Below are 23,344 nucleotides of genomic sequence, written 5' to 3'. Positions count from 1 at the left end.
GATAATTCCAAACTATTTTTCCAAATGGTGGTCCCAATTTACACTCCCACTAGCTGTGAATGGTCATTCTGTTGTTCTGCACCCTTGCCCACTTTTGTCTGAGAGACTATCTGCCCTTAGTCTAGTGGCTGACCATCATCGTGAAATATCACTGTGGTCTTACTTCCCATCCCATCCCTACCTTAGGTTTTACTGGGACCTGATCATGCTCCTGCTGATGGTGGGGAACCTCATTGTGCTACCTGTGGGCATCACCTTCTTCAAGGAGGAGAACTCCCCACCTTGGATCGTCTTCAACGTCCTCTCTGACACTTTCTTCCTGATGGATCTGGTGCTCAACTTCCGCACGGGCATCGTGGTAGAGGAGGGTGCTGAGATCCTGCTGGCACCGCGGGCCATCCGCACACGCTACCTGCGCACCTGGTTCCTGGTTGACCTTATCTCCTCTATTCCTGTGGATTACATTTTCCTGGTGGTGGAGCTGGAGCCACGACTGGACACCGAGGTCTACAAAACAGCTCGGGCCCTGCGCATCGTGCGTTTCACCAAGATCCTCAGCCTGCTGCGGCTGCTCCGCCTTTCCCGCCTCATCCGCTACATACACCAGTGGGAGGAGGTGGGGTGGGGAGGTGGGCAGGGGGCTCGCAGACTACTCCAGACAGCGATATGGGTGGGGCTCCTGGTGACTTTATGGGGTGGGGCAGATGGGTGGGGCTTCCAAGGGAGGGCTGTCTCCAAAGTTGGTAGAGGAGAAGCAGGGACAGAATGAGTGTTCAGGGGATGGGTCCCCAAGGTGAGAAGGTGGTGGTGCAGGAGGGTGGAGTACAACTGCTGGACAAACACTTGAGGGTTAGTTGGACTCTGGGAGGAAGGTGTAGGAGAGAAGTTAAGAATTGCAGAGTGTGGGAGAGGCTTGAGTTTCAGCTTCAGGACAGCAGCAGAGTTTAGTGGTTCAGAGTGTGGGCTCTGCAATATCATTGCTTGTGGTCAGATCCCAGTTTTACTGTTTACTGTATGAGACTTGGTTTCCCCTTCTATAAAATGAAAATGTTAAATATACTTACATATGATAAGGTTGTAAGGATTAAAGGAGTGAATACCTGTAAAGCACCTAGAACAGTGCCTGGCACATAGTAAGTTCTCAGTAAATTACCTATTATTATTTTTATTATTGGAGGGGAAGAGGACTTCTGGCATTAATCATTATATATGCCCTGGGGACATTACACTGTGAAATGCCCTCTCTCCTCTTTCCCAGGCTACACTTGGGCAACTTGTGCAGCAGACCTTTTTGAGTCTCTGCTGTGACACTTGCTGTGTGATTTGGGGCACATGATTGGCATCGATTTTCCTTTTTATAAGATGAGAGTAGTAATACAACCTCCTTTGTATTAGCTCTATTCGCTGTAAAGCTCTATACGAGTGAATAATAGCCACAGTTTTAACATTCATGAGGGCCGGGGCTAGAGAGAAATTCAAAGAGTATTTGCAAGGCCAGGAATGGAGAAGTACTGGCAGAGAGGGGTTCCTGTCCACAGCAGCCCCTCCTCGGACTCCTCAGATCTTTCACATGACCTATGACCTGGCCAGTGCTGTGGTTCGCATCTTCAACCTCATCGGAATGATGCTGCTGCTATGTCACTGGGATGGCTGTCTGCAGTTCCTGGTCCCCATGCTGCAGGACTTCCCTCCCGACTGCTGGGTCTCCATCAACCATATGGTGGTGAGAACTCCCCACAGCTCAGCCCCTCCTGGGCCTTCCAAGGGCTCTTCTCCCTGAGCAGGAGGGATGAACAAAGGGGGCAGGAGGTGGGAGATGATGGAGAGATGGCCAAGAGAGAAGACAGGAGTGAGGAGGTGGGGAGGTGAGAGGAGAGTGGAAAGAGGCCCAGAAGAAGTGTTTGTGTGTTGGAGGGAGCAGGCAGGGAAGGAAACCTAGGCAGAAACTGCAGCCCCCATGCTGTAAAAGAGGCCCCTTCTGTCTCAGGCCCCCCAGAACCAAACCTAAGTTCCTCCCCCGGCAGGCAGGTCTAAAGTAGAAGGGGGCAGACAGAAGGACTGAAAGAGAAGAGGGGGCAGGAGGAGAATGAGGCTCTGAGGGGTCTATGCCCAGTGTTCTGCAATACACTCTGCCCCCCAGAACCACTCATGGGGCCGCCAGTATTCCCACGCCCTGTTCAAGGCCATGAGCCACATGCTCTGCATTGGCTACGGGCAGCAGGCACCTGTAGGCATGCCCGACGTCTGGCTCACCATGCTCAGCATGATCGTGGGCGCCACGTGCTACGCCATGTTCATCGGCCACGCCACCGCCCTCATCCAGTCCCTGGACTCTTCTCGGCGCCAGTACCAGGAGAAGGTCAGCAGGGGCAGGAGAAGGCAGGGCAGGGGTGCTGGAGGCTGGGTAGCTCAACTTGGAGCCCATTCTGACGCATGCCCTTGTTGGATCTCTGTGTCCTGCCTTGCCCCATGTCCATTTGTGCCATGTGTGTACCTTTTCCTTGTTTGGACCAATGCACCTGTCCTTGGACCCCCCCCCCCCTCGCCCATGTCTGGCTTTTCCTGTGATGGTGCTCTGTGTCCTCCCTGTATCCACCATTATCTATATACTCTTCTGCCTCCATGTTTCAACCCTCTGGGTTTGGCTCACGTCTGTGACCTCCCTTCACACACCGCTCCCCACACACTGTTCTGGCTCCATATCTGTCTTTGTGTTTTCTTGCCTGCTGGCCATCGGCGGCTCTCCAGTACAAGCAGGTGGAGCAGTATATGTCCTTCCACAAGCTGCCAGCTGACACACGGCAGCGCATCCATGAGTACTACGAGCACCGCTACCAGGGCAAGATGTTTGATGAGGAAAGCATCCTAGGAGAGCTGAGCGAACCGCTTCGGGAGGTGGGACTGGGCGGGGCCCTGGAGGGAGGCTCTTCAAGGACCTGGGCTTCTGGGATGCCATCTGGGGTGGGGGCTATTGGTCAGCAGGTGCACCTAAAGGGAGTGGGGCCTACAGAGGGCCCCATGGGAGGTCAGGCCTTTGCAGGACTTTTAGGGGCTAGGGTCTTTCTTGAAGCTCTTATAGGGGTAAAATATACTGGGGAGGGCTGCAGGGATCTCTGTTTGTGGGGGATGGTCCTGTGAAGGCTCATGGGAGAGCTCTGAAGGCAGGAGCTTAGAGATTGTCCCAGGCCCACTGAAGCATACCCGTCCTTTGGCAGATCATGACCCCAGGGGTGGGGCTTCTGGAGACAGATGAGCTCGATGGGGGCACCTCGGGGCAGGGGGCACAGCCTGCCTGACAGGCCCCTCCCCTGCCCAGGAGATCATTAACTTCACCTGCCGGGGCCTTGTGGCCCACATGCCGCTGTTCGCCCACGCCGACCCCAGCTTCGTCACGGCCGTGCTCACCAAGCTACGCTTTGAGGTCTTCCAGCCGGGGGACCTCGTGGTGCGTGAGGGCTCCGTGGGCAGGAAGATGTACTTCATCCAGCATGGGCTGCTCAGTGTGCTGGCACGTGGCGCCCGGGACACCCGCCTCACTGATGGATCATACTTTGGGGGTCAGCAGGCCTCAGGGAGGGTCGGGGGGTCTGGAGCAGAGGGCAACTGCTCCCCTGGATCAGGGTCTTCACCTGGCTATGCTGCAGCATCATAGAGTTCCAGCTCCTCCCCAGGCCTATTCAATCAGAATCTCTGGGTCTGGGGTCTGGAGTTCTGTATTTTTAAAAGCTTCTTAAGAGATTCCAATGTATAGCCAGGTTGAAAATTACTGGGCCAGTGGGCCTTTTAGAACCCTTAAGCAGTGAAATCCAAGGATCTCATGAGATTTCCATGAGGGAAAGATAGGAATAAAGCAGTGCTGTCCCAGGGGCTTGACCTTTGTGGCTCCCTTGTGGAATGCCTTGGTGGTATGAATCAGGGACCTAGCCTGTGGCAGTGGGGGCAGTTCTGCCAGCTGGTACCCAAAGTGATTTGAGGCTCATATATTCTCTCAGTCCCCAAATCACCCACCACCTTCCAACATCCCCATTGTGTTACCCTTTTCGCTTTGGCACTGCTTTTCTCCTTGGTGTTCCTTCAAAGGGGTGGGAGGGGAGGGCACACAGAGGGCACTGCCCCAGGCCTACCCCTTGGGCTAAAGCAGTGGAGGTGGGTTGGGAATTAAAGTGGAGTGGAATAACTAGGTGTCTGGGGGCCAGCAAGAGCTGCCTGGTTATCAGCTTTAATTTGGACAGAATGAGAAGGACAGTAATTATGCAGGTCTGGAGAGTGACCATGCTTGGAGCATTTAGGGACCCTGGGTGGGTGGGTAATCGTTAGTTTCTCCCGTCTGGGGAGGAGCCTGAGGAATCTGGGTCAGCTGTTGCAGGCCCAGTGAGAGGGAGTTCTGTGGACAGTGGTTTTGAAGGCCTCCTCCCAACTTCACCAGAAATCTGTCTGCTGACTCGGGGCCGACGCACAGCCAGTGTGCGTGCTGACACCTACTGCCGCCTCTACTCGCTCAGCGTGGACCATTTCAACGCCGTGCTCGAGGAGTTCCCCATGATGCGCCGGGCCTTCGAGACAGTGGCCATGGATCGGCTGCGCCGCATTGGTGAGGCCTGTCCACCCTGTCTGCCCTGGGTCCAGGCTGTGCCCTCACCCCTTGTCCATAGCAAGGAGTCCCCAGTGTCCCAGGGTCCAGGCTCCAGCGCCTCAGCATCACACCCCAGGCCAACCTAGTCCCAGCAAATGCCCCATAGGGCTTTCAACACTGTGGCTCCCTGTCCTTACCACTCAGCATCTCCTACCCCTGGAGATATCACCCGAAGTTCCCATGCCTTGAATCCTCCTTCCCTGAGTACCAGTCCCTGACCCTCACCATCTCTGGTACATACTCTCATCCCCTGACCCTCTTCCTCCAACCCCCATCTCCCAATCTCCATCCCCCAACTCCATCTCCATACTCTTGACCCCTATCCCCTACCTTCACCCCACCACCATCCCTTGACTCCATCTTGTTACCCTCATACTTTTGATATCCAACCTTCATCTTGGATTCCTTTCCTATCCTTAACTCCTTCCCGCGGGACAATTTCTAGGCAAGAAGAATTCCATCCTGCAGCGGAAGCGCTCTGAGCCAAGTCCAGGCAGCAGCGGGGGCATCATGGAGCAGCACTTGGTGCAGCACGACAGGGATATGGCTCGGGGCGTTCGGGGCCTGGCCCCAGGCACAGGAGCTCGGCTCAGCGGAAAGCCGGTGCTGTGGGAGCCGCTAGTGCACGCACCCCTGCAAGCAGCCGCCGTGACCTCCAATGTGGCCATTGCCCTGACGCACCAGCGGGGCCCTCTCCCCCTCTCCCCTGACTCTCCAGTCACCCTCCTTGCTCGCTCTGCTCGAAGATCAGCAGGAGCAGGCTCCCCAGCCTCCCCACTTGTCCCTGTCCGAGCCGGCCCTCTGCTGGCCCGGGGGCCTTGGGCATCCACCTCCCGCCTGCCGGCCCCACCGGCCCGAACCCTCCATGCCAGCCTGTCCCGGGCTGGGCGCTCCCAGGTGTCACTGCTGGGGCCTCCCCCGGGAGGAGGTGGACGGCGACTAGGACCTCGGGGCCGCCCACTCTCAGCCTCCCAGCCCTCTCTGCCTCAGCGGGCGGCAGGTGATGGCTCTCCTGGGTGTAAGGGCTCAGGAAGTGAACGCCTGCCCCCCTCAGGGCTCCTGGCTAAGCCTCCAGGGACAGCCCAGCCCCCCAGGCCATCAGTGCCTGAGCCAGCCACTCCCCGGGGCCCCCAGCTCTCTTCCAACATGTGAAACCTTTGGGTAAGCTCTCAGGTGCAGTAGCATGTGCCAGAGGGCAGACGCCTCTTGGGGACACCAAGGGGACCTGAAACAGTGCCCTATGGGAGTATCTCCCCTTAGTACCAAGAAGATGGTCTCTGTTCTCAGCTCAGGCGCCCTGCAACCTGACATCCTCCTAATCCACTCACCCATTCATCAAAGATACTTAGCGCCTACCATGTTCAAGGCACTGTACCAGACGCTGTATGTCTCCACTGCCAAGTAGAAGTGACTCCAAGCCCTCTGATGAGGGTATTCCCCTAGCCATGGTCCTGCCAGGTGCAGGCCTGGGCCCATGATCCCATCTTACTAAGCACAAATACTTGCCACCACCATCACTGCCAAGTAACTAGATGTCTCTGTTTTCCTGCCCATGACCTTGCAGGTTCTGCCTGGCATGGTTATCTTCCTGTCCGCTAGCATAGCCGGGCACTGCCAATTACCTGTTCCCCCGCTGCTGTCAACAAACGTCTTGGGTCCCTGGTGTGGGCATCCAGCTTTATTGCCACGCGTGGACCCTCCCCGTCTATACCCCCTGAGTGGGAACACACATCTCCTGACAAGTTCCTTGCACTCTCTGTCTCTGTGGTAGAACTGCCTTTTTGTAAACTGGGAGCCACCTCCTCCCTATGCCCCTGTCCCAGTGATGGCCCCCTTGAAGCTAAGGGATTGTTGACGCCCCCTTATTTAGTGTGCCAGCGTAGATTCCCCCCAGGTTGGGGGCAAGTGAATCCTTAGATGGAATGTTTTCTTTCCTTGCTCCCTTCCTTATTTACTTACTCTTATTTATTCAATCATTTAATAACTGTATTTATTCACTCATTTGCTAATTTTATTTATTATCAATTCATTTTATTTACCCATTCATTTATCCATCCCTCCCGTCCCCTCCTGGTAAGGAGACAGGAGTGGGCAGAGCCCCTTCATGCCAGCTCTTGTGGTCCTTGCCCAACTCCCATCAGTGGCAATACTTGAGCCCTCTCCCTAACTAGGTAGGAGCAGGAAGGCCACCTGAGAGGGAGAGGAGGACTGTTCTTATTTTTAGGTTTTTTTTCCTTTCTACTGAGTTTGCTGCTGGTGCAGGAGTAAGGGGAGGGCCCGAGGTATCCAAGCCTGGGGAAGGGCAGGCTAGCCAGTACCTCTGCCTTCTCAGGGACAAGAGAAACCCCCTACCCCACCCCTCTGTCCCCACACCTACTCTACAGCATCAAAGAATGAGGGGCCAGGACCCTAAATCTCCTTTTCTCCTGGGTGGGCAGTTCTGGGGTTCTGGGTGTGTGGGAGAGGTTTTATATTGCTTCCAAACACCTAGGTTTAAAAAGAAAATAGAGACACTTGTTTTGGCTCCTGGCTTGTGTGTGGGAACAAAGTGGGCATTCTGGGGTACAGGAGGAGGTAGCAGGACACCTGACCCAGCAAGGCATGAGGTGGGTATGAGAGCAGCCAGGGAGCAGCCTGCCAGCCTAGAGGTGGTAGAGACAGTGACAGGATGAGCCCGCCTGGCTCTCGGGGCTCCCCGGCTTCCATCTACCCTAGCTGCCCCAAAAGGGTGGTGCTTTGATATCACTGACAGTGACAATGAAGAAAGAGGTGGCACTCTCCTCGGGGGATGCCTAGATTATCATGAGGGCCACATATGAGAACGTCAAACTGCATGGATGTGAAATATTTTTTAAATAGAGATTTTGTGGAGACTGTGGACATGATTGTCCTGTTCCCCTCACCTCTGCCCCCAGGTACAGGAAGACTGGGGGGATAGAATTAATCAGTTAAGCTGGATTAAAGGCTCAGAGTATTTTAGGGACCAGTTGAGAGTATCAGATGCAGGGAATGTACCATTGGTGCTGTTGGATGGCCAGTGCTTAATTGGATACAGACTTTCAAGGCCTGTGCAAAACGGAGAGGGGGAGGGGGCACCCTGGATGGCAGATGTGGCCTAGGGTAGGGAGGATTGGGAGTAGAGAAGACTTAGATGTGGGGCTGTAGGAGGGAGCAGAAAGGAGGGACGGGTCCAGGGCTGGCTCGGTCAGAGGAGGAGGGGCACCTCAGGTTACGCTCAACACCCGCATAATGTTGGTATAGCCGGAGCCCGGTCGCCAGCCTGTCACCACAATCACCAGGTCCCCAAAACGGAGGAAGCCACGGAGCTTTCCTGGGAGGAGGAAGGGGAGAAGATGCTAATCAGCCATTGAGGAACCCAGGCCAGCCCTGTAATGAGAACGAGCTACCATCCTTCGCCTCTTCAAGCCCACTCGGTAGGGAATGAGGGGCCTGAGGCAAACTGTACAGTGTGTCCCACAGGTGGCACCGCAGGAATGTGACCACTGTTGTATATCAGAGCTGCACGTATGCCCGTGGGGTGGCATGTTGCTAAGTAGCAAGTCTGTCTACCTGTGTTGCTATGCTGATAGGAAGAGGTGGGGTATGAGCATAGCCAATTGTCAATTAGATTTTAGTTGCAGCTGCAGGGGACTGGGTTCACCTTTCTCTTTTCACCTCTTGCTCCTTGGGTCAGGCCTGGCTCTAGCCACCTGGTGCAGGCAGCAGCTGTGCCGACTTCTTAGGGACGGCCCTGACCCCTGGCCTCTCTCCCTCTGCCCTCCTCCCTCAGCATGTTCCCCCCACCCCTGGAAGCCCAAATATCTCAGTCTTAGTGAACCTCACAGAGAAAATCTGGGACCAGAGGAGAGAGGCAAGGCCCTTTTGGGTGGGTGTGGGGCGTGGGGTCGGAGGACTCGTGATACAAATCCAGGGGTGGATGAGGAAGGAGTTTAGGTGGCTCACCACTTTCAATGCCAAATTGGACTCGGCGATCCACATCGTCTGCCCAGATGGCCTCTGGAGGTTCAAGGTAGAGCACAGGGAAGACTCCTCGGCACAAGTGGGCCTGGCGGGCAGCCTGGGCAGAGCGGGTGACAGCAATGACTGCTGCCCGAGGTCGGTACCGAGACAGAAGCTGGGCTGAGCTGAAGGAGGCAGACAAGGTCAGCCCAGAAGAGTGAAAGAGTGTTGGGTTCTGGTTCCAGGTGCCAGCAATAAGCTGTGTGACCCTAGGTAAGTCATCATATTTTTCTGGGCCTTAGTTTTCTCACCTGTAAAGTGGGTATAAGAATACCCGCCTTTCTTACCACATCAGGAAGATAAGAGATGATTTTTTAAAAATGTCACAAGATCTGCCTCTCTAGGCCTCCAGCTCCCATAGCTGCCTCTCCTCTGATGATGAGACAAAACCCAAGCCTGGGGCCCGTCCCAGCCTGCCCTTGGCCCAAAGCCCTGTCTTGGCGTTCCCAGTGTCCCCCTCACCGGCCAGTTGTGGTCAGCACGATGATGGCAGCAGCACAGCACTTGAAGGCAGCCTCCACAGCGCCAATAGCGGTGACCTCGGTGGGATCCCGGCTCAGTGGTGCCGCCCGGCGCAGCTCCTCAAAGAGCTGCCGGTGGTACACGGCAGCCTCTGCCTCCCGGGCAATCTGTGGGCACCAGGGGGTCAGGCTGGGCAGGGCTATTGGGACCTGGAAGGGATGTGGTTTTCCAGCCCATTTGCCTTGCATTCTGAGCTCCTACCGCATGCTGCATCTTTACAGCCTCCACAGGAAAGTTGCCTTTGGCAGTCTCCCCCGACAGCATGATGCAGTCTGCCCCATCCAGCACGGCATTGGCCACATCACTCGTCTCTGCCCGGGTTGGCCGAGGCTTAGTGATCATGCTCTCCAGCATCTGGGGGACATCTGGATGTCAGAGCTGTAGAAGTCATACTCTGACTGGGGACCCTGCCCTGAACTACTTCTCGGACTCCCACACTCTCTGAAGGCCCCTAAAGCCAGGGTCACACTCACAGACTATGTGATCCTGGCTATTCTGTTTCCTCACCTGAAAATGGGGGTCACAGTATCTCTTCCTAGCTTTGTTGTTTGAGGATCAAACACTGGACAGCAAAACGTGCTAGAGACCTAAGGTGTGGGTATTCACCTTCAGGTGTCCCCAGACCCACAGAGGGCCCTGCCCCCAGGGCTCATTCCAGACCTGTGTAGCACAGACAACGGGCTTTCCCGCCAAGTTGCAACGGCCAATCATCATCTTCTGAGCCAGGAAAACCTTCTCGGCTGGGATCTCAATGCCCAGGTCACCCCGTGCCACCATAATGCCGTCGCTCACCTCCAGGATTTCATCAAACCTGGGCGGTTGGGGGAGTCAGGGCTGGGGAAGAGCCAGGAGATGCCAGGGAGAGGCAGGCAGGAGAAGGGGAAGGGCTATAGGGATGGGTAGGGCCTGATGGGAACAAAGACCAAGGCTCACTTCTTCACGCCTTCGTGGTTCTCGATTTTGCTAATGATCTTGATGCCCTGTCCTTCCGGCCCCAGAGCAGCCCGGACGGCAGCAACGTCGCTGGCTCTCCGCACAAAGGAGGCAAAGATGATGTCCACGCCATGCTCCACCCCGAAGCGCAGGTCCTGGACATCTTGCTCGGACAGCCCGGGCAGGTCCACCTGGGCTCCCGGCAAGTTCACGCCCTTCCGGCTGCCCAGGACACCGCCATTCTCCACTTGGGTCTCCAGCCCCTCTGGACCTACGGGCATGGAAAGAGTCAGCTGAGGTCAGGGGTGAGGCCGGGGGCTTAGTCACGGCAGCGGGAACACGAGGATTGGACCCCCAAGAGAGCGGAACCATGTCCTATTCGTTTCTTGGTCCTCGGCCTGGGCTCTGCACCGAATAGGCACAGGGCGGACTTCTGTGGAAGAAACTACTAACCCGCCAGTCCAGCCCCAACCCAGGGTGAGCCCAGGAGTCTGGATGCCGGGGGCTCGCAGGACGGGTGGCCAGGGGAAGGTGTGGTGGGTGTGAAAGGCGAATGCGGGAGCCAAAAGGAAGAGAGTGCGCGCATTGCGCAGGGCCAGGCGGAAGGCGCATCCGCACCGATTTTCGTGACCTCTAGGGAGATGAGCCCGTCGTCAATGTAGATGCGGCCCCCCACCGGCACGACCTGGACGATATTGGGGTAGTCCACCCACACGGTGTTCGCGTCCCCCCGCGTCCGGAACGCCGGGTCCACAGTCACCAGCACCTGGGAGCCCTTCAGTAGCTCCACTTCCGACGCAGGGCCCTAGGGGCGGGACCAGAGGAGGACTGAGTTCTGCCTGCCTCGGTGAGGGCCGGCCCCTCCCCACGCTCCGCCCTCCGGGCAACTGCCTCCGCGCCGCACCGCCCCCTTCCCGGTCCCCAAGACAGGGCGGGTCGCAGGTCGCCTCTCACCCCCTGCAGGATCCCAGTGCGTATCTCCGGTCCCTTGGTGTCCAGAGCGATGGCCACGGGTCGGTAGCTGAGCGGGGAAGTTGCAAAGCTCTCTACCGCCTCCCGGACGTTGGCGATGGATTCAGCATGGTACTGGGGATGGGAACAGAGGGAGGATTTCAGGGGAAGGTGGCCGGGACCCTGGGGCATCCTCTAGCCCCGCGCGCCTCCCCGCGGCCCCGCCCTGAACCTCATGGGAGCCGTGGGAGAAGTTGAGTCTCGCAATGTTCATCCCGGCCCTGATCATCTCCTTGAGGCGCTCCACGGAGCGAGATGCCGGCCCTGGAACCAGAGATCCCACTCAGACGATTTTCTCCCCAAACCTGAGAGACAGGTGAACCCATCACCACCCTCAGAGCTGCCCCAGGCCACAGAAGTACTGTTACCTGACCTTTGTTCCCTGACGCCACCCCTGCTCGCAGGTCAGAAACTCCGTTCCCCTCTCCAGCTAACACACGCCTCCTTGCACTGTGAGGCCCTAGAAAGGTGGGCTCAGCCAGACCTGAGGTAACTGTGTTGGCAGTGATGTTAAGTCCTGCGGTGTGGAGGTAACCCCAGCGTAGGAGAAGTGGTTGGGTGCCAGGTGAGGGCATTTGGGGTACCAGGCTTTAGAGCTGAGAGGCCTCACATTGGACTGAGGAGAGTCGAGTTCTATCCCATCCCTGCTCTGCTGATAGGACGGCTGTGTAACTGAGACCCAGTTGACCAACCTCTCCAGTCCCTCCCTAAAGCCAGTTCTTCCACTTGTGCACTGGGTCTCCTTCTCACCTGCTCAAAAACAGATTCAGCCATTCCCCAGTCCTCTGTGTCATCAGTGTTTTCCTTTTTTGTTAGGTCATTCCCATCAACGTGTAAACCTGCTGTTATTTTTCATCCAAAAAAAACAAACAAACAACTCCTAATCCCAGTTCCCTCTCTAGCTACAGCCCTATTCCTTTGCTCGCCTTCGCAGCAAAATTCACTGCAAGAGTTATCTCTGTACTTGCTGCCTCCAATTCCCCTCCGCCTATTCTCCTTGTACCCACTCTGCACTACATCTATTCTTGTCAAGGTCACCGAAAACCTGTGTTGTTGCTAAATCTAATGGTCAGTTCTCAGTCCTCATCTTAGCTGGTCCATCAGCAGCATTTGACACATCCTTGATGTCCCTTCTTCACTTGGCCTCCAGGACACCACCCTCTCTTGGTTTACTCCTACCTCACTGGCTGCTCCTTCTCAGCCCCTCTTGCTCTTTACCCCCCTTAACATTAGATGCTCCTTTTACCTTCACTCCCTTTGTGGTCTCAACTAGTCTCATGGCTTTAAATACCATCAATATGCCGACAGCTCCCAAATTTATACCTCCAGTTCAGACCCCTTTCCCAGACCCAGAGTTGTGTATCTGATTGCCTACTCTGTATCACACTTGCATGTCTAATATGCCTCTCAAACTCAACATGCCTCAAACTGAACTGATCTCCTCCCCCCTAAACCTTTCCACCACAGCCTTTCCTGCTCAGTTGATAATGCATTCTTCTAGTCCCTCACGCCAAAAACCTGGGAGTAATCCTTGACTCCTTTTTCACCCTCACCCCCACGCCGTATCCAATCCATCATATTCTGTTGGCTCTACCTTCAAAATACATTCAGAATCTGATCACTTCTCACCAGCTCCACTGCTACCACCTGTTCTAAGCCAGAAATACTGTAGCTCTCCACAGTATTACCCCACCCCCACCCCCAGTCTATTTTCAAATATTGCAGCCAGGGTGGTTCTGTTAAGACATAAGTAAGAGCATGTCATTCCCCTGCTCAAAACTCTGCAGTAGTTTCCCATCATACTTGGAGGAAAACTCAACTCAAATTCTAAAAATGGCCTGCTAAGCCCTACATGATCTTCCCTTTCCCCCAACCTCTTCCTTTCTGCTACTCTTCCCCTTGATGGTTTCCAGCCTCCTTGACTTAGGGTCTTGGCGTTGACTGTTCCCTTTGCCTAGAAATCTCTTCCCCCAGACATCTGCATGGCTCATTTTCTCATCTCCCTCAAGTCTTTGCTCAGGTCTAATTTTCTCAACAATGGCTACCCTGACTTTCTATTAGGACTGCAACCTCCCTCCTGCCCTTGCATCCTGATGCCCCTTACCATCCTTGATTCTTCTTTTCTTTTTTTTTTGTTTTCCATAGTACTTATCAGTTTCTAACATACTAAATAATTCCCTTATTTTTAAAAATAATTTATTATGTTTATTAATTATTGTCCCACCCAGCTAGATTGTCAGCTCCCCAAGGGTAGGGATCTTTGTCTGTTTATTTCGTTTCACTGATCTACTCCCAGGACCCAGAAGCTTGTCTACCAAGCGCTCAACAAATATTTGTTGAATGAATGACCTCAGTCAAACAGGGAGAAATCTCAAAGGACACAAAAGATGAGGAAGCACCTTGAGAAACACCCAAGAGGCCCTGTGATGCTGCAGGAGCAGATAGAGGGCGCTTACCAATGGTGGCAATGATGCTGGTACTGCGAGCGGCCACAGGCTCGGAGTCGATGTCCAGCAAGCAGAGGTGTTCCAGGAAGGTGTCTGCCATAGCAGCTGGCAGCTGCTGCTGCTGGAAGAAGGAAGTGCCCAGCTCCTGGGTCAGCTGGGCCACACTAGCCCGCCGCAGGTACCCCGCTGGTCCTGCAGTAGAAGGGGGCTGCGTGGGCACCTGCTTCTCCTCCCCATCCTTTCATCTCAGCACAGTCTCTATTCCTTCCCTCGGTTCTCCAGTTTTTGTTGAGTCTTCTTATGAGCTGGGCATTATGCATACGTTATCTTGTTTAGTCCCAAGGATGCTAGGAAGCAGGTACTGTTAAATGCTCTGTAATTATCCCCATTTTATAGGTAAGGAAACAGAGGCTGAGAAAGGTTAAATAAATTGCCCAAGGCCGTACAGTTCTAACTAACAGAGATGGGATTCCCATCCAGGTCTGACTAACTCCAGGCTCAAGTTCTTGATCACCCAGCTATCTGATCCCTCACAACCCCCGATTTCTTGCCCTTTAGCTGCTGACTTCTCTCAGCCTCAGCACCCCCTTGATATCTAGTTCACAGTGGCCCCTCATTTCCAGGCCGAGAATCACGCAGTTCCCTCTCCTAAGGTCCCTGTATTCTTCCTTCCAACCCCGGGCAAGTGGCTGGCCTCCCACCCCCTCCTCTGAGTTTCCTCAGCCCCTTCAGTGCTACTGCAGGTCCTGAGGTCCCAGTAGCTTGACCCAGCCCAGCCCAGAGGAAGAGGAGCCCCACTGCCAGCCGCACCCTCCATGCCACTGCACGCCTGTCTATCTCTGGGGGTCTGATCCACACTGTCAAGCTATCAGAGGCATGAGGCCCAGCTGGGCTGGGGATCAGTTCTGCATCCTGGTTAAAGTGTCACCAGTGTCTCCCTTGTCACTGGAAGCCCTGTGCACCAGGGGCCAGAGTCCAGGAGCCACGAGAATACCCCGTGGCTCCCATGCTGCGAGCTCCCCTCTGCCCTGCCTACTGGGGCTGGGAGAAGAAGCCCAGACCAGGGTCCATAAATTAACACAGGGGAGACTCCGACGAGCACAGATCCTCCCCAGATACCTCGTAGCCAGCAGCAGATATGGATCATTTGTACATCCCCACCCCGCTCCTGATTTCTACCCTCGTTTTCCCCTTCTCTTCAATGGCATCTGTGGCCCCTTCTTACCTCCTGGAGCCCCAGTCAGGATGGACTTTGCTAAATCCCTTTGGGACTTAGAGATCCATGACCAAAGCCACATGGGTCGCATGTTGTCCTGCACTGACATGCTTCCAAAATGTGGAGGTGGGGCTGCCCGGACTGTGGAGAGAGAGGGGGAGAGGATAACAAAACTGCTGGTCTTATCGAAGGGCGCCAGAGAAAAGAAAAGGGGCACACCCAATAGGCCACCCCTGTCCCCACACAGAGTCCCTCCCCCAGACCTGCTGGCTCTCTGCCCCTGTATTCTGGCATCCCCCCTCTCTCATCCATTTTTCCTGATAAATTTTCAATCCATTCACACTGTCCGGTCATCAACCTGAAGAGAGATTTTTTTTTTTTTTTTTTTTTGCCAGTGATATGGTCCCTTTTTTTGTGCTTTACTGAAGTTAGTCCTAGGTGAATCTAGGAAGCAGGGGATCTAGGGTAGGGACCGGAGGCTGAAGAAAGGGGATGGGGAGCATTTTGATCATGTAGTGGGATTCTCTGGAAGGGCTCTGATAGCATCACTGTCATTATCACGTTGGCTACCATTCGCTCATTGACCATCTGCAATATTTATTGAGCACCTACTCTGTGCCAGGTCCTGAAGCTACAGTGGTGAGCAAAACAGACAGAGCCTGTGCCCTTCTATGGAATTTATAGTTTGGTGGGGAGACAGACTATAAACAAGTGTCAAACAAATAAATATATAACTACATGCTTTGTAAGTGCTATGAAGGAATGAATCAGGGTGCTGGGACAAAGAAGCCAGTGAGGAGAAGGGGGGGATTTTTTTTTTTTTTAACATTTATTTATTTGTCTGCGCAGGGTCTTAGTTGGCGCACGCAGGATCTTTGTTGCAGGGTGAGGGACCTTTGTTGCGGCATGCGGGATCTAGTTCCCTGACCAGGGATCAAACCCGGGCCGCCTGCACTGGGAGTGCAGAGTCTTAACCACTGGACCACCGGGGAAGTCCTGACAGGGGGATGTATTCTATTTTATTTATTTATTTTTGGCTGCATTGGGTCTTCGTTGCTGTGCGCGGGCTTTCTCTAGTTGCAGTGAGCAGGGGCTACGCTTCGTTGCGGTGCGCGGGTTTCTCATTGCGGTGCCTTTTCTTTGTTGCAGAGCACAGGCTCTAGGCATGTGCTCAGTAGTGGTGGCTCGCGGGTCCTAGAGTGCAGGCTCAGTAGTTGTGGCCCATGGGTTTAGTTGCTCAGCGGCATGTGGGATCTTCCTGGACCAGGGCTCGAACCCATGTCCCCTGCACTGGCAGGCGGATTCTTAACCACTGCACCACCAGGGAAGTCCCGGGGGATGTATTTTAGATGAGGTGGTTGGGGAAGGCCTCTTTGAAGTGATCGTATTTAAGCTGAGATTTGAAGAAGGAGAAGGAACCAGTGGGGACAATTTGGAGCAAAGAGTTTTCTGAGGGATTGGAAATAATATATGCCAAGGCTCCAAGGAAGGAAAAAGCCTGGTGCTAAAGAGAGGGCAAGCTGCAGTGAGGCCCTGAGCCTGTGGTAGAGGGGTGTGGTCCCTGGTGAAACTGGGGACCGAAGCAGGGCCTTGGAGGGCAGTGGGCTCACCCAGGGAAGTGACACCCAAGTGATGCTTTAGAGCCCTCTAGCTGGGTGGGGGAGACCAGACAGTAGGTGTAGCGAGACCAGTGAGGGCTTTTAGGAGTAATCTAGGTGGGAGGACTAGCATAGTGGCAGTAGAAATGGAGAGAGGGAGACAGATTTGAGATGTAGTTTGGAGAAAAGCAGACAGGATGGCATGATGGAGAGATGTGGGGAGAGGGAGAGGGAGGCTTTCATCCCTAAAGGATGGCACTGAGGTGTCTGGCTTGAGCAGTTGGGCAGATAGTCATGCCGCTCACTAAGACTAGGGAAGAAAGAGGTTGGCAGGGGAAAACATTCAAGGTTTCTGTTTTAGACAGGTTTAAGTTTGACATGCCAGTTCATCACTAAAATCAACATGCAGACAGTTAGATATGTTCACTGAGCACTCAGCATATGCTGGAACAGCATTCAAGGCCTCATACACATCCTCTCCTTTTATCATCACGACGATCTAGAAGGAAGGTTGGACTAATAGCCTGTTTTATTTTTTTTTTTAATTAAAAAATTTTTTTTTGGCCACGCTGCGCAGCTTGTGGGATCTTAGTTCCCTGACCAGGGATTGAACCCCGGGCCCTCGGCAGTGAGAGCGCAGAGTCCTAACCACTGGACTGCCAGGGAAGTCCCCTAATAGCCTGTTTTACAGATGAGGCAACAGAGGCTAGCAGGGTGCATTGAGCATCTTCTGTTGCCACTCCAGATCCTTTCTCTACCCTTTCCACTCTGCTCTGTGGCCAGGAGGCTGAAGGCCTTGCCCCATGGCTTCTGTAGGGCTTGGCTGTGGAGAGTGGCACTAATAGGAGATGAGATGGAGGAGAGCAAGGCTGGGCGTTTACCTGCCCCTCCCCTCTGTGAGGTTGCTGTAGGGCCTGCCGGGGGGCCCTCTCTCTCCAGATTCTAGGAAACATGCTCCCTCCATCTCCTGGGCCCCTGAGGGTGGTAACTAAGCCACTGCTACTAGCTCTGGGGTAATGCACCATCCCTTGTGGTTTACCAACACCCTGCCCATACCTTTGTACATAATCCTCTTATGAAACACTCCTCAAATTATCTAATTTGAGAAAGACTTTGTTCTGATACAATTGTCTGGAGCTAAAAATCTTGGCAGTGGTGGAGCTGGGATTCAGGCCCAGACAGTGTGGTTCTAGAGTCTGAGGTGTAACCACTAAGCTCCATTCCTTCCCTCTCAGGACTGTTTCCGTGGAAGAAAAGGGGAGAAGCTTCAGACCCTGGTTGGAAAAGAAAGAAAATAGATAGTAGGAAGGACTGCCCGAGGGGGAAGGAGCTTGGGGTCCTAGGCTCTATGTATAGAAGATAGAACAAATAAAGATGGACAAAAGTTGTTACCAGAGTGAACATAATAGACTTCAGGGGCTGGAGACTCAGGCTTTGTGCTTTGGGGTTGGAGAGGGACATTTAAGTTTGGCCTGACAATTTCAAACTGACTCCAGAACCAGTTGAAAGAACAAAATTCCGAGAGATCCAAGTCCCAAGCGGCCAATAGGAGGCGGGGCTGGTGCCCCAAAGCAGCCCCTGGCCTATCCAGCAGAGGGACAGAGGCTTCAACCTAAAATCAGGCCGCAGAGGAAAAACAGTCTGGCTGACCCTGGGTCCACAAGTAACCACGTGAGAGATGGCCTGCACTCTGTCACAGGGTCAGGCATCCCTGAGCAGGAGGCCTGTGGGTGAGAAATCTGGGAGAAGGACTATAGGCCCCTAGGATCCAAACAGAATGGGTGTACTCAGCTTTGTCAGATACGACCCCTCCCCATCCCCTCAAACACACGCACCCTGACACCTTCAGACACAAGCAGGTGACATCAAACACACACACAAGCATGGATGGGGCCCCTACCATGTGCCGTGTTCTATGCGGACTCAGGCTCCCTGCCCAGACTGGGGAGGGGCAGGAATGCTAGCAGTAAGGTTTAATAAAGTGTGTCAGGCAGGGTGATGGAGTTGTACACAGGACACAGAGAGCACCAGGAGAGACTGAGCGATGCTGGTGAGGGAGGTCAGGGTGGCTTCACGGCGGTGATACCAGAGCTGTACAGAGTCAAGGACAGAGACTGACCAATGCCGGGACACATGCACACGCGTGTATGCGCACACATGTGCACACACACAAACACCCGCATTCCACCGATGCACACCCCACCCAACCCTAACACACAGAGTCTACACTCACACCACCAGCACACACTCATACAACAGACTCACAGAGACACAGACACACAGGAACCTCACACACTTTTCCTTACAGACACACACACACACACCCATTTATGCACACTTGAGCTCTCACACACGCACACAAAGTCCAGGCTTTGTCCCCAGCCTAAGGTGGCTTTATTCTGCAAACCAGAGAACACCCGCCCTCCTCATCCGGGAAAAGGCTGCCGGCAGGCCTGCGAGGGGCGCCCGAGAGCCGCCAGCTGGCACAAGGGCGAGGGCGGGGCCGCTGGGCCGAGGAGGCCCCGGGCCCGCGCCCCCGCCCTCACCGCGAGCCAGAGTGAGGCGGGGTGACGCTCTGAGCGTCGGTTTCGTCATGTGCAAACCGAGATAATGAACCTTCCGGAGCGCTCCGCGCGATAATGTACGTGGACGTGTTGTAAGCACGGCCCGAACAGAGAGCTCAGAATTATTGCTCTTGTTCTCCTGCAAATATGGTGACTCCTCTCCCACTGCAGTCATCAGAATAGCGGGGGAGGGGCCCTGCCTTTGTATTTCCAAAAGTGCCATAGAATTTGTCCAAAATGTATTTACATTTATTTGAATAGATATTTGCACAATCTACAAAATTCAGAGGTACAAGGTATAGGTCAAGAGTTTCTTCCTTCCCAACTTCATTCCCCTGCCCAGCCACTCAGTTCCCCCCTGCACGTTACCAGATTTATGAATTTTCTATGTATTCTCCAAGAAATAGATAATGCAGGTACAAACAATATGTAATTGTTCCCTTTTTTATTCACGTGGCAGCATGGTACCATGCATACTATTCTGAACTTTTTTTTTTTTTTCCCCGCTTAAAGGAGATCTTGAACGCCTTGCATCTGAAGAGAGGCCTCAATTTTGCTCAGAACTTTTGTAATAAACTCTCTGAAGTCCATCCATGGAACCCCTCGTTTGCATGGGAGGATACTAGCCAGAGAAGAGCTAGAGGCAGAGGCCAGTCTAGGCCCAGATCTCCTTTTTCTTTTGAAAAAAACTGTGGTAAAATATACATAAGATAAAATTTACCATTTTAACCATTTTTACGTGTACAATTCAGTGGCCTTAAGTACATTCACAATGTTGGGTAACCACTACTGTTTATTCCCAAAACTTTTTCATCCACTCAAACAGAAACATTATACCAATTAAACAGTAACTCCTCATTCTTCCCTCTCCCCAGTTCCTGGCAACGTCTATTCTACTTTCTGTCTCTGTGAATTTGACTACTCTAGGTACCTCATGTAAGTGGAATCATACAGTATTTTTTCTTTTGTGCCTGGCTTATTTTACTTAGCACAATGCCTTCAAGATTCATCCATGTGGTTTCATGTGTCAGAATTTCCTTTGTTTTCAAGGCTGAATAATATTCCATCATCTGTATATGCCACACAGTGTTTATCCATTCCTCTGTTGACGGACACTTGGGTTGTTGCTGCCTTTTGACTCTTGTGAATAATGCTGCTATGAACATGGGTGTATGGGCCCAGGTCTTTGCCTCCTCCTGGAGCTTTTTGTGAAGGCCTGTCCCATTTGGCCCAGCTCCCATGTTGCATGTGGGGCAAGGCAGAGGGCTCCACTCTGGGGAGAGGAGGGGTGAGTGGAAGAGCCATACACGGAGGTTTGGGGAGGAGGAGGTGGAGGGTGAGAACAGAACACACTGCTTAACACCCACTAATGTGCCCCATCACACTCGGAGTAAAAGCCAAAGTCATTACAAGACCCTGCTACCTCTCAGTCCTCCTCCTCTTGTCCCTTTAATCCGGTCATACTGACCTCCTTGCTGTTTCTCAAACGAGGAAGGTCAACTCCTGCCTCAGAGAGGGCCGCTGCATTTGCAGGTCCCCCTCTATCTGTAGAGAATGCCCTTCCCCTAAGTAAGGAAGCAATACCTTGCTTATTACTTCCTTCTGATTTCTTTTCATGTATCACCTTACCAGTGAGGCCTTCTCTGATCACCCCGTTTAACGTTGCAATCTTCCCTTCCCTGCTTTGCTCTCCTTCCCGGCTAGACTTTTATACATTTCACTTGTAAAAAGTGTTCCCACCTCACCTAGAGAGTCAGTTTCAGGAGGACAGGGATTTTGTCTGTTTTGTCCACTGCTACACTCCTAGTGCCAAGTAGGTGCTCAATAACTGTGAGTGATGAATGAGGGGGCCCAGATCTCAGTGTGACTCAACAGGGCCCAGCACGCCCCAACCTCTCTCCTGGGCTGCAAACCCTCATATCCAACAGGCCCCCTCTCACCACTGTGGTGGGACCACACCCCACCGGTCAGCCCCCCTGCACCCCGCACCTTCTACTACAGCCAAGTCAGCTTCTTTTCTATTCCTTACCCACACCCCATCCTGCACCGCTTCCTCAACTCTCTGCATCTTAGTGAAACTGGGAGACTCTCTCCAGCCACATCTAACATCAGCCAACAAAACCTGTCAATTCCAAACATTTTCCAAATGCACCCTCTCTCCATCCTCACTGCCAGGGACAGCAGGCTGCCTCCGTTCATCTATTGCCCAGACTTTTCCTGCCTGGTGTCTCCATCGCTGGTAGGTCCCCACCAGTGCAGCCAGAGTTGTCTGTCTAAAAATCAGTCTGATCAGCCTGCTCTGTTCAAGGACATTACTGGCTCATCAGGGCATGTAAAAACCCTTTACTGTCTGGACCCAGATCACTTCTAGCCACATAGCCTCCCTTTCTCCACGCCTCAGCCCACTCCAGAATCCTTACACTCTCTCTCTCTCAGTGCCTTGCCTTTGCACACACAGTTCCCTACACCTTGCCTATTTTCTCTGCTAAACAAAATTCCTATTCAACCACCTAGATTTCACCTCCTCCCTGTCATCATTAGATGGGCTTTCTTGTCTCCTTCTTCCATTCAGTTAAATTTAAAACGCACATCAAGAGCTCCTAAAACCATTAGGTTTGGCACCACTAAAAGTGGGGTAACCAGGCCTGTGTGTCTCCTGAGAGAATGCAACAGGAGTGAGTACATGCCTCAGAAGAATTCTGATTCTAACGAAGCCTCCAACCTAACTACTAGTTTACAGGGAAGTAGAGGAAAGAGTTAAAACAAAGACTTGAGGATGCAATCAGCCAAATCCAGAATATAGGCAATTCTTCCAACAAATGACCCAGTTTCATCAACAATTAAATAGCATGAAAAAGGGGGGAAGGAGGAAGTGTTTATTGAAAAATGACTTAAGACGCATACCAACCAAATGCAATGTGTAGACCTGATTTGGATTCTGATTTGAACAAACCAATTGCAAAAGATGTTTTTGAGACAATCCAGGAAATCGGAACATGGAACATGGACTGAACAGGAAATCTGAACATTGGGCCGTAGGTAACATTAAAGAATTACCATTAATTTTGTTTGTTGTGTTAAAAAATTCCTTATGTATTAGAGATACATCTTGAAGTGTTTATGGGTATAATAATATTGATGTTGGGGGTTTGATTTAAAATATTCCAGCAAAGAAAGGTGTAGTGGTTGGTATAGGGGAAGAAAAGGGAGGTAGTTGAATAAAATCAGATGAACAAAATGTTGGCAATTGTGAAATCTGGGTGACAGTTACATGGAGGCTTATTAGAATATTTCTCTACTTTTTGGTGTATGTTATAAAAAACATCAAAATTAATTCCATGCAAATGTATTGTTGGGGCAGACCCTGTGCTATGCTCTGAGAGACAACGACAAAGATGTGTCCCTATCCTGGAAAAGTTCCAGGCAGTGGAGAAGACAGACAAGAATTCAGGCGCTGACTGTATTTAGTGATCAGAGTTATGGTTGGGATAAGCTCTGGGGCCACAAGAAGACAGAGAGGGATACCTAACACATTGACGGAAAGTCTCCTAGAGGACTCAGGTTGACTTTTGTAACAAGAGACCACAAACTAGGGGACTTCCCTGGTGGCGCAGTGGTTAAGACTCTGTGCTCCCAATGCAGGGGGCCCAGGTTCAATCCTTGGTCAGGGAACTAGATCCCACATGCATGCGGCAACTGAGTTTGAATGCCACAACTAAAGGAGCCCATGTGCCTCAACTAAGGAGCTGCCGAGCTGCAACTAAGACCCGGTGCAACTAAGTAAATAAATAAATAAAAACAAAACAAAACAGAGACCACAAACTACAATAGCTAAACCGGACACTGCCCTAATGGTCTGGGATGCAGCTGAAACCTGGAGCATTTGCTCTCAACCACGTGAGGAAGTGGACCTGTCACAAACCCGTGAGATACATATTATCTCCATTTGAAGGAGGATAAAAATGACATTCACAGAGTTTAGGTAATTAATTCCAAATCATACAACCAACAAGGACTGAAAGCAGGGTTTGAACCCAGGGCTGGTTGACTGCAAAGCTGTGTTCTTTCTGCGAGTACCTGAGGCTTCCTGGTGACTGGGGGAGGGGTGGCTCTGACACTTTCTCTCTTCCCAGGGTCCTAGTGTGTTTAGGAGACCTTGGCCTTTGCCCTGCTAAGTGTTTCCCAGTGGGGGTTAGGCTGGGACTAGGAGAGCCCAAGGGCTTTTGTCCTAGCCACCTAGCCAGACTGAGATCACACTGTCCCTGACTTCCCCTGAGTTCTGTTAGGAAGGTCACTTCTGGGAAGTCCCAGACTGGAATGGGGAGATGAGAGGCTTTAGTTCTGGGAGACATGGACTCCCTGTCTATCAATCTTCTCTCCTTCAACCCCAGGTCTCAACC

At 52.8% G+C, this 23,344-nt stretch overlaps 2 protein-coding genes across 8 annotated transcripts in view; one reads left to right on the top strand and one right to left on the bottom strand.

The window, feature by feature from the left end:
- The window catches only part of HCN3 (hyperpolarization activated cyclic nucleotide gated potassium channel 3), a 12,965-nt gene extending 5,815 nt beyond the window's left edge, over positions 1 to 7,150 (top strand). For all 4 annotated transcript variants that reach the window (XM_082456609.1, XM_082456608.1, XM_082456607.1 and 1 more), the window contains exons 3-9: positions 187 to 616; positions 1,562 to 1,723; positions 2,141 to 2,359; positions 2,749 to 2,895; positions 3,317 to 3,557; positions 4,427 to 4,591; positions 5,079 to 7,150. In XM_082456609.1, the coding sequence (XP_082312735.1) occupies positions 187 to 616; positions 1,562 to 1,723; positions 2,141 to 2,359; positions 2,749 to 2,895; positions 3,317 to 3,557; positions 4,427 to 4,591; positions 5,079 to 5,785 (2,071 nt within the window). In that variant the 3' untranslated portion in view covers positions 5,786 to 7,150. The remainder of the gene's footprint in view (positions 1 to 186; positions 617 to 1,561; positions 1,724 to 2,140; positions 2,360 to 2,748; positions 2,896 to 3,316; positions 3,558 to 4,426; positions 4,592 to 5,078) is intronic.
- On the bottom strand, positions 6,643 to 23,344 carry PKLR (pyruvate kinase L/R). 4 transcript variants are annotated; one of them, XM_082456786.1, is made up of 11 exons: positions 14,792 to 23,344; positions 13,576 to 13,758; positions 11,292 to 11,383; positions 11,063 to 11,194; positions 10,727 to 10,913; positions 10,109 to 10,379; positions 9,836 to 9,986; positions 9,377 to 9,529; positions 9,116 to 9,282; positions 8,597 to 8,778; positions 6,643 to 7,964 (listed from the first exon to the last, which is right to left on the bottom strand). In XM_082456786.1, the coding sequence occupies exons 1-11, from the start codon at positions 14,889 to 14,891 to the stop codon at positions 7,858 to 7,860; spliced, it is 1,725 nt and encodes a 574-aa protein (XP_082312912.1). In that variant the 5' UTR covers positions 14,892 to 23,344; the 3' UTR covers positions 6,643 to 7,857. The 4 variants fall into 4 exon arrangements, with proteins under 4 accessions (XP_082312912.1, XP_082312909.1, XP_082312910.1 ...); XM_082456783.1 differs by lacking the exon at positions 14,792 to 23,344 and adding an exon at positions 14,377 to 14,736; XM_082456784.1 differs by lacking the exon at positions 14,792 to 23,344 and adding an exon at positions 14,377 to 14,736 and having other exon boundaries at positions 8,597 to 8,711.

This window comes from Balaenoptera physalus (genome assembly GCF_965194825.1).
Source record: "Balaenoptera physalus genome assembly, chromosome: 1".
Lineage (NCBI taxonomy): Eukaryota > Metazoa > Chordata > Mammalia > Artiodactyla > Balaenopteridae > Balaenoptera > Balaenoptera physalus.
The sequence above is the reverse complement of the archived record's forward strand: the minus strand, read 5'-3'. Positions and strand labels throughout refer to the sequence as shown.

Coding starts and splice junctions, on each gene's coding strand:
- PKLR (XM_082456786.1), bottom strand. CDS start 14,891: ATGTCAGTGCAGGACAACATGCGACCCATGTGGCTTTGGTCATGGATC. Junction 11,195..11,291: donor TCTCCCACGGCTCCCATGAG/GTTCAGGGCGGG, acceptor TCCCATCCCCAG/TACCATGCTGAATCCATCGC. Junction 8,779..9,115: donor GTGCTGACCACAACTGGCCG/GTGAGGGGGACA, acceptor TGCCTCCTTCAG/CTCAGCCCAGCTTCTGTCTC.